At 38.7% G+C, this 19589-nt stretch overlaps 1 protein-coding gene across 1 annotated transcript in view; it reads right to left on the reverse strand.

The window, feature by feature from the left end:
- Positions 1 to 1054: 1054 nt before the first annotated feature.
- LOC133639463 (zeta-sarcoglycan) overlaps positions 1055 to 19589 on the reverse strand; it is a 945127-nt gene continuing 926592 nt past the window's right edge. The window contains exon 8 of the mRNA XM_062032766.1: positions 1055 to 4671. Within this exon, the coding sequence (XP_061888750.1) occupies positions 4462 to 4671 (210 nt within the window). The 3' untranslated portion in view covers positions 1055 to 4461. The remainder of the gene's footprint in view (positions 4672 to 19589) is intronic.

Here is a 19589-nt window from a genome sequence, read left to right on the forward strand (position 1 = left end):
AAACTAAAACTCAAATAGGTCCTGATATAGAACATTTCCTCAAGCTAAGGCCTTGCGCCATCAGACATGATTTCCTAATTCCTGATTATACACGATGGAGAAGCAACCCTTAAAGGCCTACTGAAATGAAATTGTTTTATTTAAACGGGGATAGCAGATCCATTCTATGTGTCATACTTGATCATTTTGCGATATTGCCATATTTTTGCTGAAAGGATTTAGTAGAGAACATCGACGATAAAGTTCGCAACTTTTGGTCGCTGATAAAAAAAGCTTTGCCTGTACCGGAAGTAGCGTGACGTCGCAGGTTGAAGGGCTCCTCACATTTCCCCATTGTTTACACCAGCAGCGAGAGCGATTCGGACCGAGAAAGCGACGATTACCCCATTAATTTGAGCGAGGATAAAAGATTTGTGGATGAGGAACATGAGAGTGAAGGACTAGAGTGCAGTGCAGGACATATCTTTTTTAGGTACAAGGGCTCATTGGATTCCACACTTTCTCCTTTTTCTATTGTGGATCACGGATTTGTATTTTAAACCACCTCGGATACTATATCCTCTTGAAAATGAGAGTCGAGAACGCGAAATGGACATTCACAGTGACTTTTATCCCCACGACAATACATCGGCGAAGCACTTTAGCTACGGAGCTAACGTGATAGCATCGGGCTTAACTGCAGATAGAAACAAAATAAATAAACCCCTGACTGGAAGGATAGACAGAAAATCAACAATACTATTAAACCATGGACATGTAAATACACGGTTAATGCTTTCCAGCCTGGTGAAGCTTAACAATGCTGTTGCTAACGACGCCATTGAAGCTAACTTAGCTACGGGACCTCACAGAGCTATGCTAAAAACATTAGCTATCCACCTACGCCAGCCAGCCCTCATCTGCTCATCAACACCCGTGCTCACCTGCGTTCCAGCGATCGACGGAGCGACGAAGGACTTCACCCGATCATCGATGCGGTCGGCGGCTAGCGTCGGATAGCGCGTCTGCTATCCAAGTCAAAGTCCTCCTGGTTGTGTTGCTGCAGCCAGCCGCTTATACACTGATCCCACCTATAGCTTTCTTCTTTGCAGTCTTCATTGTTCATTAAACAAATTGCAAAAGATTCACCAACACAGATGTCCAGAATACTGTGGAATTTTGCGATGAAAACAGAGCTTTTTGTATTGGATACAATTGTGTCCGAATACTTCCGTTTCAACGATTGACGTCACACGCATACGTCTTAATACATAGACGTTTTCAACCGGAAGTTTCGCAGGAAATTTAAAATTGCACTTCATAAGTTAACCCGGCCGTATTGGCATGTGTTGCAATGTTAAGATTTCATCATTGATATATAAACTATCAGACTGCGTGGTCGGTAGTAGTGGCTTTCAGTAGGCCTTTAAGACAGTGTTTCTTAACCATTGTTGGACCGCGAGTGCTCTCTGAAGGGCCGCCAAAAAATATTTTTCCCAGCTGTGGTCCATATGTGCCACAGCGGTACTACACCTTTCCACCACTTGTGTTAGTAATGACAATCTTAAACAAACTGAACAAGTCTGGAGCTAAAGTCAAAGACAATTTCTTAAGCGCAAATATTATGACTAAAGTGGTGAAGCTGTATTATTACTTAAACTTTATATTCATTGACAGTTTAGTTAAGAAAAATATTTATTATAACTTTAGTGTATTTACTTTAGCCCTACATTATATTATGTAATCGTAATTTTTGTCAGTTAATTGTCAGTCCCTTCTTATGCAGTATGTTTTGTTAGAACGTATTTTTCTGTCTGACCTAAGCCGCAGGTTATATGTTAAATAAATAATAATCTTTGCGTTTAAAAAAAATATTCAAATCATTTGACAAGGATATATATATAATTAGATCAAGATATAATTATTGCTCGGTTGGTAGAGGGTCCGGGTTTGATCCCTGGCTTCCGCCATCTTAGTCACGTCCGTTGTGTCCTTGAGCAAGACACCTCACCCTTGCTCCTGATGGTTCTTGATTAGAGCCTTGCATGGCAAGGTGGTGATTGTGTGTGTGAATGGGTGAATGTGGAATAAGCGCTTTGAGTACCTTGAAGGTAGAAAAGCGTGATACAAGTATAACCTATTTATCATTTATTGAATGTGATTAAAATCATGAGTAAGATGACTGTATGTGTGAATGCTCCAAAGCATTCACACATACAGTATGGTTTTCTTTCTTCTTCTTCTCCAGATTTTGGCGCGCTCTACCTTCCACAATTTTCATCGGATTCAAACCGTTCCAACTTCAAACTGTTCAGCCTATTCGGGAATCGCGGGCTTTGCCTTGACAAATTCCAAACATTCCCAGATTTCCCAGAATTCCAGGTTTTCCGGTACATTTTTCCCATTCAAAATGAATTGGCCATTTTTCAAATTTCCACCATTTCCACATTTTTCAACCGATTAAAACCATTCATTTGAAAACGTAACAACACATTTCACCATCCTGATGATTCAAACAACATTTTTTTCAAGTTAAAAAAAATTCCAGTATTTTCCAGAATTCCTGGTTTTCCAAAGCCCTGTTTCCACCCTTTTTTCTGGAGACTACTCCTTCCACATTTTTCAACGCATTTCAACCGTTCTAACGTCCAAACATTCCTTTTTAATTAGGACGAAAAACAAAGTTTTTTTTTTAACTTGAAAAATTCCCAGTTTTCCTGAATTTCCAGGAATTCCGTAATACCATTTCTCACTTCAACATGTTACTACTTCAACATTTCTCGGCCGATTTAAAAAATTCCAACACCAACCAATTCAACTCATTCAGACCATTCACGTTTTTTTTTTTTTTTTTTTACCAATTTCAAAAAAAATCCTGCTTTTCCCGAAATTCTCGAATGTTTTGAAAATTCCCATTGAAATGAATGGGACATTCTTCAAAGTTCCACAACTCCCATATTTTTCATCTGATTCAAACATTTCCAACTTCAAAATTTTCAGTCTGCTCAGGATTTGTGCGCTCCCTTTCAACAATTCTAAAAAAAATCCCAGGATTTCAGTTCAACTTCAGCATTGGAGCATTCACACGCAATTCTTTCAGGAATTGCCTTATCTAGTTCCGTGTTAATATCTGTAGTGTGATTTTGGGTCCTGTGGTCAAAAAGGTTAAGAACCCCTGTCTTAGGAGACACCTACAATATCTGCTCACCAAGGTAAATGTTGAACAATATTACCTTAATGCTATTGTATTGTTTTTCAAACAATATTTCTTATGTAAAAGTGTGTTTTTGTTCTTAAAAGGTATGTCGACATTGTGGTGTTTTGGGATCACAAATTAAATTGATTTCAATTAATTTCAATAGATCTGAGATACGAGTGTTTTGAGCTATGTGCTCAGTCGTGGAACTCAATTTGCTTGTAAGTTAGGGTACTACTATAATTTCTTGACTATGTCTCTGGTTCCATATACTGTAGATCTGTGTCTGGCCCCTGACTCAGACCAGACCAGTTAGTGAGCCATGCGTTACAATATCTGGTAATAACCATTGGTACAAAGTAGAGACAACCATCAGACAAACGTAATTACAGAAGTGTGTCTCTGCTCAACAAATCAGGATACATGTTTAAAAAAAAAAATAGGGGGAAAGTGATGAAGCTGCTGAATGTTAAACGGATTGCAGTTAACTTTGGTTGAAAAATGAGATGGGAATAAGGTGAACGCAACGTTGAAAGCACAATTGGTTATCCTGTGGCACAGTTATGTGACTGCTCCATGGCGGGGTCTTACATAATATGGATTGGAAATTCCAGCAGGGTGGGACGGGGAAGGCCTTTCCGGTATAGATTGGTCCAGTAGCTAGCCTCAGCTTCCCACTAGACTAACCCAAAAGGGAGGGGTACTCAGCTGAGGTTAAGCCAGGGTTCTTGTCTGCTTCCCTGCTGGTGAGGGTTACGGTCGTCCCCATTTTTTTTTAGCGCTTCTTGGTCATTCAGTGAACACTCGCCTCTCTTTCAATATTTGCTTTTTTCAAGTGACCCTAATGCTGTACGTGGGAAACACATAACAGCTGTCTCAGTTCTGCTGGCCATTCACTTCCTTAGCGTGACACTAAATTCATCCATCTGGTTGACTAACCGCTGGTGCTGGCCAATCCCTCTTACTGGTGGTTGATTCTCGATTTCCGGCGGTCCATGAACTCATCCCTGCTGATTGATGTTCTGTTAACTGGAAACTGGTTGACCACACAAACTCACATTCCATACTGACTGGTGCTTTGACATCCTGCCAAGTATTTATCCATTTTATTTGACTCATTAAAGAATGTGAATTTGTCGCCATGCTGTAGTCCATGGCGATCTGGTCCGCTGGCTTCCGATATCGATTCAGCCCAGCTTTGATCCATATTGATTCAGTCAGTTGGCTAGCATTAGCTTTTCTCCAATCATCCATTGGTGCTGTCTCTTTTGTTTAGCTCTCTACTTTCAGCTCCAGAGGCAAAAGTTACTCGTCGTTTGGCAGGTCGAGCTTTTCTCCGCCGGGGATAGGTACAGCTTGCCATTGGCGCAGGCACAGAGTTCGTACACCCCCGTCTGTTTGGTGTAGGTGGTACCTGCTGCCGCTCCTTCCAATGGGTCCACTGCACTACCAAGTGGAATGTTGCCCAGACGGATGTTATTTGCATCTAGAAAGATCTGAAAGCATAAGAAATGCAGGTTAAGGACTTGACTTTTGATTGTTGATATACGACATACAAAATCACGATCAAGTGAGAAACTAAAGAAGTTTAAAAAAAGCGATTCCACAAAGGAATATGGTATAGTTCATTCGGGTATGGTCCGTCCTGTCTTACTTGTTAGGTCACCTTGTCTGCAGTGGCAACAAAAACTAGGTCGCTATTTTTTTGGTCCAAACTGAAATTAACTGAACTTTTTGGCAATGTAGCTTAAGTTTTTCTGGCTGAAGGCAATAAAACTCTGGTGAATTTTAGAATTCAACATAAAACAAAACCAAAAAAGACCACTGAGGTATTTTATAGGGATGTCCGATAATGGCTTTTTGCCGATATCCGATAATGGCTTGTTGCCGATATCCGATATTCCGATATTTTCCAACTCTTTAATTGCCGATACTGATATCAATTGATACCGATATCAACCGATACCGATATACAGTATACAGTCATGGATTCAACACATTATTATGCCTAATTTGTACAACCAGGTATGGTGAAGATAAGGTCCTTTTAAAAAAATAAATAATAAAATAAGATAAATAAATTAAAAATATTTTATTGAATAAAAAAGAAATTAAAACACTATAAAAACAGTTACATAGAAACTAGTAATCAATGAAAATGAGTAAAATTAACTGTTAAAGGTTAGTACTATTAGTGGACCAGCAGCACGCACAATCACGTGTGCTTACGGACTGTATCCCTTGCAGACTGTATTGATACATATTGATATATAATGTAGGAACCAGAATATTATTAACAGAAAGAAACAACCCTTTTGTGTGAATGAGTGTGAATGAGTGTAAATGGGGGATATTTTTTGGGTTGGTGCACTAATTGTAAGTGTATCTTGTGTTTTTTATGTTGATTTAATACAATTAAAAAAATAAAAATAAAAAACCCGATACCGATAATAAAAAAAACGATACCGATAACTTCCGATATTACATTTTAAAGCATTTATCGGCCGACAATATCAGACATCTCTAGTATTTTACTTGGCAATAATATACAGGAAAATGTTAAAATGCAGGAACGTATGATGAATTCTGTCTCTTTTAACTTATAAATGTTGTTACAATGTTGGATACTCGTCAAATTGTAAAGTTTGCCCATTTTGGCCTGAACTTGCATGATGCCTCTGTTCATGGGGCTTTGCAGTCTCAACAGTGTGACGTCACAGCAAGGTGGATGTACCTATTTGGACATTAAGTAAAGCTTTCAACCAGAGGGGGAGGAGCTCTGCTTTAGGCTGCGTGGAAACACAAGATAAAGTAAGATAAAATATTATTTTCATCTAATCTTGGCATGCACAAAATAAACTTTTAACCCTGCGCCTTATAAGAAAGTGCGGTTAATTTATGGAGTTTTCTTTGCTGAGGGCAATAATAAAAAGTAACAAAAATAATAATAAGAAGAAGGTGTTTTATTGTTTGTGCTATGGCACCATTTTTAGACGAGTTTGTTCACTGCAGTACCTGTGGTGTCTTTCACCAAAACATCAACGTGGAGTTATTGAGTCTGTTTAACTGATTGGAGACCTAGCTTACGCAGCTAATGTGTCCATGACGATGACTTCTATTTTGTTTGATCAGCCGTTTTACTGCCGTGTTACAGACACCGTTTGGAAACAATTAAGGTATGTAAATAAACATTTGCAGAATCTTTCCATGTAAATAACTCATTTCACAACGTATACATCTAGCCTAGTCCGGCTAATATATGATTTTTTTATTTTTTTTTTAAATCTAGTGGGTGCGGCAAGTATATGCGCTCTATATTTTGAAAAAATACGGTAGTTGTTTTCATTCCTCACTAATGCTTGGTTCAGCCAGGATTAAATAATTAATTGTTCTGTTTTTTTGTTGGCTTGTCTGCAACACTTTCAAAGAATGGCCTAGCCTCGACACTGGTTTTTGTATAAACGTGTTTGGCATAAACATGTATAAACATAACATTGTGGCTCTGGAAGAGATTAAAAAAAAATATATATATTTCTATTACGTCCTTGAGTGTCTACTGTAGTTTCAGTGTTAAAAAACACTTTCCCTGTATACAAGCAACTATTTTCTAAGGATAACAACTAGAGATGTCCGATAATGGCTTTTTTGCCGATATCCGATATTCTGATATTGTCCAATTCTTAATTACCGATTCCGATATCAACCGATACCGATATATAGAGTCGTGGAATTAACACATTATTATGCATAATTTTGTTGTGATGCCCTGCTGGATGCATTAAACAATGTAACAAGGTTTTCCAAAATAAATCAACTCAAGTTATGGAAAAAAATGCCAACTCTCACTGCCATATTTTATATTGAAGTCACAAAGTGCATTATTTTTTTTAACATGCCTCAAAACAGCAGCTTGGAAATTGGGACATGCTCTCCCTGAGAGAGCATGAGGAGGTTGAGGTGGGGTGGGGGCTAGGGGGTGGCGGGGGGTGTATAGAGTTAGTGCTGCAAGGGGTTCTGGGTATTTGTTCTGTTGTGTTACGGTGCGGGTGTTCTCCCGAAAAGTGTTTGTCATTCTTGTTTGGTGTGGCGCATATTTGTAACAGTGTTAAAGTTGTTTATACGGCCACCCTCAGTGTGACCTGTATGGCTGTTGACCAAGTATGAGTTGCATTCACTTGTGTGTGTGTGAAAAGCCGTAGGTATTATGTGATTGGACCGGCATGCAAAGGCAATGCCTTTAAGGCACTGCCCCAATATTGTTGTCTGGGTAAAAATCGGGAGAATGGTTGCTCCGGGAGATTTTCGGGAGGTGCACTGATATTCGGGAGTGTCCCGGGAAAATCGGGAGGGTTGGCAAGTATGACTGGGAGACGCAACTGCTCCGTACAGCGGTGTTTTAAAAAGTCATACATTTTACTTTTTGAAACCGATACAGATAATTTCCGATATTACATTTTAAAGCATTTATCGGCCGATAATATCGGCAGTCTGATATTATCGGACATCTCTAATAACAACCATTGTCAGTTCTGCAAGTGAACCTTTTCCACCTCTTTTTTAAAAAAACTTTCCAAAAATCTGATGTTGGGCAAAACTTCAAGAGATGTTCTTAAATGATTTCCAATCCAAGCAGACATGTAAGGGTCGTGAATCAATGTGGGCGAGAGGGCAGTTCCAGGTCTTTGATTTTTGGACGGACCAATGGCTTTGATTGATCAACTACCGAGGAGTGTCTCACGTTGCTGTGAAAAGTGTTAAAACAAAGGAAGATCGAATGCAGGAAAAAAGTATTTAACTTTTCAATTTCAAGATGGAAAACCAAATGAAAGGGTGACTAATAACACATTGGCAGCCCTGTGAGACAAATGCATATAAAATGTCCTTTAGAGGTTGTGGATTGAAGCCGAGGGATGTGATTGTATGTAAGTGGGATGACAATCCAGCCGTGAGTGTAGTCGGATAGAAATATGGGGCATTAAAAGGAGAAAAAAAAACCATGATGGAACGGGAATGGACAGGAGAGGAGAGACATATTCACACGTGAGAAGCAATTACTTTAACTAATGATTTCACTCTCGCTGACGGCGCATATCTCGACTCAACAAGAGAGTAAAGAACAGTTGCATCTTAAATTGACTTTTAAATATCAGTGTAGCTAAAAGCCTGCATCCATCAGCCGCGAACAACGATCCAGATATGCACTGTAGGTTACAATAACATTTGAAAAGGTGGGGCGGCATAGCTCGGTCGGTAGAGTGGCCGATACAGCAACTCGAGGGTTCCAGGTTCGATCCCCGCTTCCGCCATCCTAGTCACTGCCGTTGTGTCCTTGGGCAAGACACTTTACCCACCTGCTCCCAGTGCCACCCACACTGGTTTAAATGCAACTTAGATATTGGGTTTTGTAAAAGTGCTTTGAGTCACTAGAGAAAAGCGCTATATAAATATAATTCACTTCACTTCAAATAAAGATTTTAAAATGAATCTCAATTTTTAGTTGTAGTGATTCTTAATCAATTAAAACATCTAAAATGTTTTTTTTTATTTTGTATCCTCATTTATTTTGTTTCCTGTTCGGCCCTGTGGAGGGAGATGTGGCCAGCGCTGCCTGCAGGAGCAAAGGTCACCGCCTCCGTCCATGGTGCTGAGGACAGAGCACCACCAGACGGGGGCGTGGCAGTGCTGACGGCGAGACACAGCTGGCAGGTGATTAGATTTCACAGGTGGTACGTGTTAATCTAATCATCTGTTGTCTTTAACAGTAAGCAGCCGGGAGCAGGAGGGAAGAGAGGATACGGACGTGACTGAAAAGTCCCGTTCTGCTGGAGAGTTGGACACAAATCTATGCACATTAAAAACTTTGTTAAAACTGCACGCTTGGCTTGGCTCTTGTGCCGTGTCTACAGTGGAACTGCTAGGAGACAACTTCCACAGGCCCATTCAGACAAATTATATTGTTAAAACAGAATCAGAATAGTTTTATTGCCATTGTTTGAGAACCGGTTGACAAACTAGGAATACTTCTTGGTACAATCGTGCAACATAAAACACATATAACATAGAATAGGTAATAAAAAATGAGCTGGAACTGAGCTATCAGATCTCGTTGTTGTTCATGTGTCTGATGGCCGAGGGGAGAAAAACTGTTCAGGTGGCGGGAGGCGTGGGTCTGGATGGACCGTAGTCTCCTGCCTGAGGGGGAGAAGGGAGAATAGTGGGAGAATAGTTTGTATCCAGGGTGAGAAGAGTCAGCTGTGATCCAACCCACACGCCTCCTGGTCCTGGAAGGATGGGAGCCTGCAGCCAATGAGCTTTTTAGCAGCATGTACGATGCGCCGCAGTCGATGCTTGTGGCGCCGACGAACCACACGGTGATGTAGTGCCCATATCTGCTGTACAGATTTACTTTCGAAAAGAAAAGTCTTGGATACTTCTCATTTTGCTTTATTCGTATTTGACTTTGACCAAAGTATTGGTATTGAGATACGTGGAGACTGCAATATGACTCAAGTAAACAACACCAAAATGTTATATGTTCCATCGAAAATATAGAACATTACACACGGCGCTCAAAAATCTGTCAAAATGTTTTAGCACGACTTTGGTAAGCTATCAAGATTGTACTGTGCTTCAACATACGAGTATTATTATGGTGTGTGTAGAAGGTAAGACATTATCTGGCGTTTTTCTTACATTCTGGTACCTACTGATCTGTATTTGGGATCTGCATAAATCCGGAAAATATGCGCGTGTCCGCCTTTAGTCGATAAGCTTCTTTTTTTTCTCTATGTTCTTGTTATGGGACATTCATCCTCCATTGTTGCCATTTCTAATACAAGGTAGTGTAAAGTTCTTACTTACATCCGTCAGTAAACTATCCATGAAAGCGCTAAAACATACCGGTGTAGTGAGTTTACATTATTCACCCAAGGAACTTTAGTTATTAGAGGTCGGACGGTTTTTCACGGGATACGAGTGAGCTACGGATGAGGAGATGCTGCTTCCTTGTTGATTGAAGTAAAGTCTGAATGTCATTAAAACAGTTAGCTCCATCTTTTGACACTTCTTTCACTCCCGTCCTTGCACGCTACACCGCTACAACAAAGATGACGGAGAAAAGACGCTGCTGAAGGTGAGCCACGTAAATAAGACCGCCCACAAAACGGCGCATCCTCAAGCGACTGTCAGAAAGCGGCTTGAAGATGATCTGTAAAACATAATCTATGCAACATTTTGACCAAAGAACCACCATTACATGTTATGTAGACCACAAGGAAGTGTTTTACATTTGGAAAAAAAAAAATTATATATATGACCACTTTAATGCGGCCTATAATCGGGTGCGCCTTTTGTATGAAAATAGACCTGACTAGACCCGCTCATCGGCAGTGCGCCTTATAATCCCTATGGTCCGGAAAATACGGTACAATGAACATTTATCAGAGGAGTTTGTCTATTTTATGGAGGAATGCAGTTAATCATAGAACTGGTAACCTATGTTATTAAAAAAATATTGATTTAGAATTGAGAATCCTTTTGATTCGATAATGGATTCCGAGTCGAATCGTTACCAACAAGAATTGAATCGAATCATGAGTCGCCAAACATTCACAGCCCTAGGTAACATGTCCTTTACACACCAAGTGAGGCATTGATACATTTGGAGGTTGTTTTTTTTTTCCTTTTCACCTAAATTCATATGCTCAAATCACTATTAATACAGGTTGTTCATTAAGATGATAACATGAAAAAAGGTAGCATTTCATTTACATAAAAATTGTGTTATCAAAACTTCTTGCTCTCATTTATTTGCTTTAATGAACCAAAAAAAACAACAACCTTTGGAATCTTTCCTTGGTCCTCCATTAAAACATACTTTGTAAGATTACATCAGTTTTGTCTGAAAGTCCAGTTATATATATATATATATATAATATATATATATATATATATATATATATATATATATATATATACACTACCGTTCAAAAGTTTGGGGTCACCCAAACAATTTTGTGGAATAGCCTTCATTTCTAAGAACAAGAATAGACTGTCGAGTTTCAGATGAAAGTTCTCTTTTTCTGGCCATTTTGAGCGTTTAATTGACCCCACAAATGTGATGCTCCAAAAACTCAATCTGCTCAAAGGAAGGTCAGTTTTGTAGCTTCTGTAACGAGCTAAACTGTTTCCAGATGTGTGAACATGATTGCACAAAGGTTTTCTAATCATCAATTAGCCTTCTGAGCCAATGAGCAAACACATTGTACCATTAGAACACTGGAGAGATAGTTGCTGGAAATGGGCCTCTATACACCTATGTAGATATTGCACCAAAAACCTGACATTTGCAGCCTAGAATAGTCATTTACCACACTAGCAATGTGTAGAGTGTATTTCTTTAAAGTTAAGACTAGTTTAAAGTTATCTTCATTGAAAAGTACAGTGCTTTTCTTTAAAAAATAAGGACATTTCAATGTGACCCCAAACTTTTGAACGGTAGTGTATATATATATATATATATATATATATATATATATTTATATATATATATATATATATATATATATATAGTCCAGAAATATTTGATCTTGGATAAACAATCCTACATATTGGCAACCTCATTCATTCATTCAGTAGAGCATTTCAACATTGTTCTTGAATCTGACATAAACAACAACAACAAAAACACTGGTTTACTCGCTGATAAGTCAGAGTAGTGACATACATGATCACCCCCACTTCACCTAGAGTGGCAAGTCAGAGTACGACAAGAGGCACTTTCAAGCAGGGCCTACAAATTGTATTTATATTCCGATTAGCAAGAATAACAATGTCACACTTGCATTAAAAATATTGCACAGGCAGTGTACACAGGTATTGGATTCGAACCTCTCCTAGAGACCCCGAGGTGGAATGTGTTTATGAGCTTTATACTGCACATGGCAACAGCAGTGTTGAGGTCAACAAGGTCATGTATTTTTAATTAAATGAAAAGAGCATTGATATAAGGATAATAATCCGCATAATTTACAATTTCAATGGCTTTCTTTTGAAGTAAGAAAAATTGGTTGTTTGTTTTTTAATTATGACCCCAGATTTCAACACAATACATGAGATATGGAAGTAGTAAATAATTATAAAACATGTTAAGAGCATTCTAATTTGCAGTTTTAAATGTTATATTATCTCGCAATTAGAGATGTCCGACAACGGCTTTTTTGCCGATATCCGATATTCCGATATTGTCTAACTCTTAATTACCGATTCCGATATCAACCGATACCGATATATACAGTCGTGGAATTAACACATTATAATGCCTAATTTTGTTGTGATGCCCCGCTGGATGCATTAAACAAAGTAACAAGGTTTTCCAAAATAAATCAACTCAAGTTATGGAAAAAAATGCCAACATGGCACTGCCATATTTAATATTGAAGTCACAAAGTGCATAATTTTTTTTAACATGCCTCAAAACAGCAGCTTGGAATTTGGGACATGCTCTCCCTGAGAGAGCATGAGGAGGTTGAGGTGGATGGGGTGGAGGGGGCGGGGGGTAGCGGGGGGTGTATATTGTAGCGTCCCGGAAGAGTTAGTGCTGCAAGGGGTTCTGGGTATTTGTTCTGTTGTGTTTATGTTGTGTTACAGTGCGGATGTTCTCCCGAAATGTGTTTGTCAATCTTGTTTGGTGTGGGTTCACAGTGTGGCGCATATTTGTAACAGTGTTAAAGTTGTTTATACTGGTACCCTCAGTGGGACCTGTATGGCTGATGATCAAGCATGCCTTGCATTCACTTACGTGTGTCTGCAGAAGCCTCATACAACATGTGACTGAGCCGGCACGCTGTTTGTATGATGAAAAAGTGGACGCTAAAGGCAGGGCCATCACGGCACGCCCTTAATATTGTTGTCCGGGTGAAAATCGGGAGAAATTCGGGAGAATGGTTGCCCCGGGGGATTGTCGGGAGGAGCACTGAAATTCGTGAGTTTCCCGGAAAAATCGTGAGGGTTGGCAAGTATGTTGCTAGGGCGGGAAAGCCATTCAAAGAAGGTGAATTCATTCAAAAGTGCATGTTAGATTTTTTTAAGAAATCTTTTCCTGCGGCCCAGCCTCACCCAGTTTCTGCATCCAGTGGCCTCGAAGTAAATTGAGTTTGAGACCCCTGATTTAAATGAATTGATAGTTTATTAGCATTAAACCATTGATTTAGAATCAAAAGTGTCAGTGGTGCAGTGTATGGTATTTAACTGTTCAGTGCTTATTGAGGGGTATTTGGGCATCAATAAAAAAGTTACAATCTGGAATCAGCAACTACCGAATTTGTCGGACTATAAGGCGCACTTAAAATCCTTTAATTTTCTCCAAAATCGACAGTGCGCCTTATAACATGGTGCGTCTAATGCAGGGGTCACCAACCTTTTTGAAACCAAGAGCTACTTCTTGGGTACTGATTAATGCGAAGGGCTACCAGTTTGATACACACTTAAATAAATTGCCAGAAATAGCCAATTTGCTCGATTTACCTTTAACTCTATGTTATTATTAATAATTAATGATATTTACACTTAATTGAACGGTTTAGAAGAGGAGAAAACACGAAAAAAATGACAATTAAATTTTGAAACATAGTTTATTTTCAATTTCGACTCTTTAAAATTCAAAATTCAACCGAAAAAAAGAAGAGAAAAACTAGCTAATTCGAATCTTTTTGAAAAAATTAAAAAAACAATTTATGGAACATCATTAGTAATTTTTCCTGATTAAGATTAATTTTAGAATTTTGATGACATGTTTTAAATAGGTTAAAATCCAATCTGCACTTTGTTAGAATATATAACAAATTGGACCAAACTATATTTCTAACAAAGACAAATCATTATTTCTTCTAGATTTTCCAGAACAAAAATATAAAAAAAAAATTCTAAAGACTTTGAAATAAGATTTAAATTTGATTTTACAGATTTTCTAGATTTGCCAGAATATTTTTTTTGAATTTTAATCATAATAAGTTTGAAGAAATATTTCCCAAATATTATTCGTCGAAAAAACAGAAGCTAAAATGAAGAATTAAATTAAAATGTACTTATTATTCTTTACAATAAAAAAAATAAATTTACTTGAACATTGATTTAAATTGTCAGGAAAGAAGAGGAAGGAATTTAAAAGGTAAAAAGGTATATGTGTTTAAAAATTCTAAAATCATTTTTAAGGTTGTATTTTTTCTCTAAAATTGTCTTTCTGAAAGTTATAAGAAGCAAAGTAAAAAAAATAATGAATTTATTTAAACAAGTGAAGACCAAGTCTTTAAAATATTTTCTTGGATTTTCAAATTCTATTTGAGTTTTGTCTCTCTTAGAATTAAAAATGTCGGGCAAAGCGAGACCAGCTTGCTAGTAAATAAATACAATTTAAAAAATAGAGGCAGCTTACTGGTAAGTGCTGCTATTTGAGCTATTTTTAGAACAGGCCAGCGGGCTACTCACCTGGTCCAAACAGGCTACCTGGTGCCCGCGGGCACCGCGTTGGTGACCCCTGGTCTAATGTATGGCATAATTCTAGTTGTGCTTACTGACTTTGAAGCAATTTTATTTGGTAAATGGTGTAATGATAAGTTTGACCAGTAGATGGCAGTCATACATAAGAGATACGTGTAGACTGCAATATGATGGCAGTAAACAACACCAAAAACTTTAAATGTTCCATTGAGAAAATAGAACAAAATGTTTTTAGTACGACTTCGGTAAGCTATGAAGCCGCACCGCTTGATGGATTGTCGGCACATTAAACATACCAGTATTATTATGGTGCGTGTATAAGGACTGCAAAATGGCACCTAATAGCAGACATATTACCTGCCGTTTTGTTTCGCAATATTATGCAAAACCAACTTTTCGTACCTTCTGGTACCTGCTGATGTGTATTTGACATTTGCATAAGTCCTAAAAATGTGCGCGCATCCGCAATTGTAGACCCGCTCATCGGCAGTGCGCCTTATAATCCGGTGCGCCCTATGGCCTGAAAAATACGAAAACTGATCAGAGACCCCAAATCCTGACCCGTAGTTTAAAACAGGTTGCTGGGAATGTACCAGACAATTTCCAAATACTGAGTTATGACTTCATCAGATCCATGTTGCGCACCTGTCGTCTCCTGCTTGCCTCCCCAATAAAAAAACTGCTCAGGCTCTGATATTGCTGTTCGGAGGAATGAATCCAGTCATGGTTGGCAACGTGGCTGAAATGTCGTTTGACACAACATACCTGGTATGACAAAGACAACCTGGAATGAAGTACGGCACGGCGATTTGGTGCAGGAATGAGGAGAGATGGGTTTTTACGTGAGTTAATACCATTTGAATTACTGTTTTCTCTTCCATAACACTGGAGACAAGCAACACAATAGCACAGAGGAAGGCAACTGGGGTATTATAGGAGAAACAAGTAGGGAGGAATACAGGGAAGACGGAGAGTTATAGGATGCTGATTATAAGATTATAAGGAGGAAGGCAATTTGTGGATAGATCTCATGGTTTGCGGAGGAAGGATTGAAGGAAAAGGAGGAGTGGTGGAATGGATGTGTGATAGGTAACAAAAAATAAAGATTAGTAACATAGAGGTGTTGGGTGGAGGGATGGTAGTTTGGGTTGTTGGGAATGGAGGAACTGGAAATGTAAGAAAATGGAGTAGTTTAAATTCAGATTAGCACTGGTATTTCTTCCTAATTAAACCGTGTTTAAGTATGAGCTTAGATCAGGGGTGTCCAAACTTTTTCCACTGAGGGCCGCGCACGTAAAAATTAAAGCATGTTGGGGCCATTTTGATATTTTTCATTTTCAAATCATAACAAAATATATGGATTTATTTATTTATTTTACCTTTAGGGGTCCCGGGGACCATAAAGGGTCTCAGTCATTAAAATGTTAAAAATAAGTCAGATTATTATTATTTTTTAATTATTTAACGCTTACAGTAAATCTCTATATCAACTTCAAGTTCATATAAAGTAACACAAATTTAAAAAAAAATGTTTTATGGCTTTTCTGTCAAAACAACTTAGTTTTTTTATAGTAAACTGAAATATGCAGTATTTGGTAAATAGAGCCCTAAAAGATCAATAATGCAGGACACCATTGATTTTAATTATTTCATATTTTTGAGTAATCACAGTAAAAAGATAAATAAAATACCACTAAATATATTTGGGATTCAAAAAGTGCCCCACTCATAAAGTGATACATTTTTATTAGGTTTTTCTTTTACTTTCAACACTTAAGTTACGAGATCAACTTCAGATATATCTGTCGATTTTATGCTGGAACAATTATTTTGTTTGTTTTATGCACTTTTGTCAAAGAAAACTTTGATGTTTTTATATGGCTACTACACAATATATGCAATATTTACCACATAAAACATTTTAAAGTGAATTATTTGAAGTAATTGGAGCCCTGAAAATAATTCATTATAACATGGATTTTTTGTCATTATTTTAGTTTTTTCGAGCAATGGCAAAAAAAGAAAAATAAAGAAAGACAAAAGAAAAAAAAACAGCCTGCATGGCAGCTTTTGTGTCAACATTGCAACTTTTTCTCGTTAGATTTCACCTCATTCCACTTTTTTTAATGCTCTTTTTTATTTTTACAATAGTATTTCCAGAATGTGTGGCGGGCCGGTAAACAATTAGCTGCGGGCCGCAAATGGACACCCCTGGCTTAGATCGATAAAAAATATTTGTTCAAAATGTATACATTAGGGCTCATTTTAGATCGGGGGCCACATGGAGAAACATCTACTCCCAAGTGGGCCGGACTGGTAAAATCACGGCAGGATAACTTAAAAACATACGCAGAAAGTAGGTTAGTCATGTGACTGTGGAGCAACATTCATGCACCTAAGCATATCCAATGCATTATCTAGACCAGTGTTTTTCAACCACTGTGCCGCAGCACACTAGTGTGCTGTGAGATACAGTCTGGTGTGCCGTGGGAGGTTATCTAATTTCACCTATTTGGGTTAAAACATTTTTTTGCAAACCAGTAATTATAGTTTGCAAATGACGTGTTGTTGTTGAGTGTCGGTGCTGTCTAGAGCTCGGCAGAGTAACCGTGTAATACTCTTCCATATCAGTAGGTGGCAGCCGGTAGCTAATTGCTTTGTAGATGTCGGAAACAGCCGGAGGCAGGGTGCAGGTAAAAAGTGTCTAATGCTTAAACCAAAAATAAACAAAAGGTGAGTGCCCCTAAGAAAAGGCATTGACGCTTAGGGAAGGCTATGCTGAACAAAACTAAAACTGAACTGGCTACAAAGTAAACAAAAACAGAATGCTGGACGACAGCAAAGACTTACTGTGGAGCAAAGACAACGTCCACAATGTACATCCGAACATGACATGACAATCAACAATGTCCCCACAAAGAAGGATAAAAACAACAGAAATATGCTTAATTGCTAAAACAAAGTAGATGCGGGAAATATCGCTCAAAGGAAGACATAAAACTGCTGCAAGAAAACACCAAAAAAAAAGAGTAAAAACCACCAAAATAGGAGCGCGAGACAAGAACTAAACCACTACACACAGGAAAACAGCAAAACACTCAAAATAAGTTACGGCGTGATGTGACAGGTGGTGACAGTACACCTACTTTGAGACAAGCGCTATATTATATGTTGGTTATTAGAGATGTCCGATAATGGCTTTTTTGCCGATATTCCGATATTGTCCAACTCTTAATTACCGATTCCGATATCAACCGATACGATACATACAGTCGTGGAACTAACACATTATTATGCCTAATTTTGTTGTGTTGCCCCGCTGGATGCATTAAACAATGTAACAAGGTTTTCCAGAATAAATCAACTCAAGTTATGGAAAAAAAAATGCCAACATGGCACTGCCATATTTATTATTGAAGTCACAAAGTGCATTATTTTTTTTTTAACATGCCTCAAAACAGCAGCTTGGAATTTGGGACATGCTCTCCCTGAGAGCGCATGAGGAGGTTGAGGTGGATGGGGTGGAGGGGCGGGGGGTGTATAGAGTTAGTGCTGCAAGGGGTTCTGGGTATTTGTTCTGTTGTGTTTATGTTGTGTTACGGTGCGGACGTTCTCCCGAAATGTGTTTGTCATTCTTGTTTGGTGTGGGTTCACAGTGTGGCGCATATTTGTAACAGTGTTGTTTATACGGCACCCTCAGTGTGACCTGTATGGCTGTTGACCAAGAATGCGTTGCACTCACTTGTGTGTGTGAAAAGCCGTAGATATTATGTGATTGGGCCGGCATGCAAAGGCAGTGCCTTCAAGGTTTATTGGCGCTCTGTACTAGTGTTGTGTCGTTCGCGAACGATTCGTTCAAAAGAACGAATCTTTTGAGTGAACGTACTGAACCGAATCACTTCCTGAACTGATTTGTTCCTTTCTCAGTTCAGTTGAGCTCCGCCGCGACCATGAGTGGAACTGACTCACTGAACCCTCGACGTCGGCGAACGACGCAGCCAATGAGAGGGCGGGGGGAGGGACTGAGCGAACGATCGTCCACCGCGGATTAACGACATGAATCACTCAGTGAACGACAACGCTCTCCTTCTCTGCTCCGCTTGCCCCAATGCCGCGAGTGATTCTCCCCCCGTCGCGGGGATATGTTTCATGCCATTGGCATCCGTTCTCCATTCATTCTCCAAGCTAGCGGCTAATGTTGACTCAAGCCACATGAAAACAAACACACGTCCCCATTATCTCAACACATAACGTTATGAGAGTAGAGGAGACAGAAAGAAAGTCAGTGCAGGCTGAACAGCAGCGACGCGAGGGGGAGGGGCGGGGGGTAAAGTGTAGGGCAGGCTGTTTTGAGAAGATTTAAAATAAAAATAATAACTAATGTATGTACACATACATAGGCTATTATTTACACAGTTATTGTAATAAAAAATAATTTCTCCTTGGGGATCAATCCTGATTCATATTATTATTATTATTATTATTATTATTATTTTTATCCATTCTACTGCAACTGTTGTTGTTGTTGTTTAGTAGCTATCATCATCATTATAATAATGCTGATTTGCAATTAAACTGTACTGCTGCTGCAGAAGTGATTCGGTTCACGTACTGAACTGCGGCCACAGTGTGGCGCTGTGTCAGTCACTGATTCTAGTGATTCAGTACAGTCAAAAGAACTGCCGATCCCATGAAAACAAGCCACATGAAAACAAACACATTATCTCAACACAAAGTTATGAGAGTAGACTAGTAGAGGAGACAGAAAGAAAGTCTGAACAGTGCAGGCTGAACAGCAGCGACGCGAGGGGGAGGGGTAAAGTGTAGGGCAGGCTGTTTTGAGAAGATTTAAAATAAAAATGATAACTAATGTATGTACACATACATAAGCTATTATTTACACAGTTATTGTAACAAA

Source organism: Entelurus aequoreus, linkage group LG22 (assembly GCF_033978785.1).
Source record: "Entelurus aequoreus isolate RoL-2023_Sb linkage group LG22, RoL_Eaeq_v1.1, whole genome shotgun sequence".
Taxonomy (NCBI): Eukaryota; Metazoa; Chordata; class Actinopteri; order Syngnathiformes; family Syngnathidae; genus Entelurus; species Entelurus aequoreus.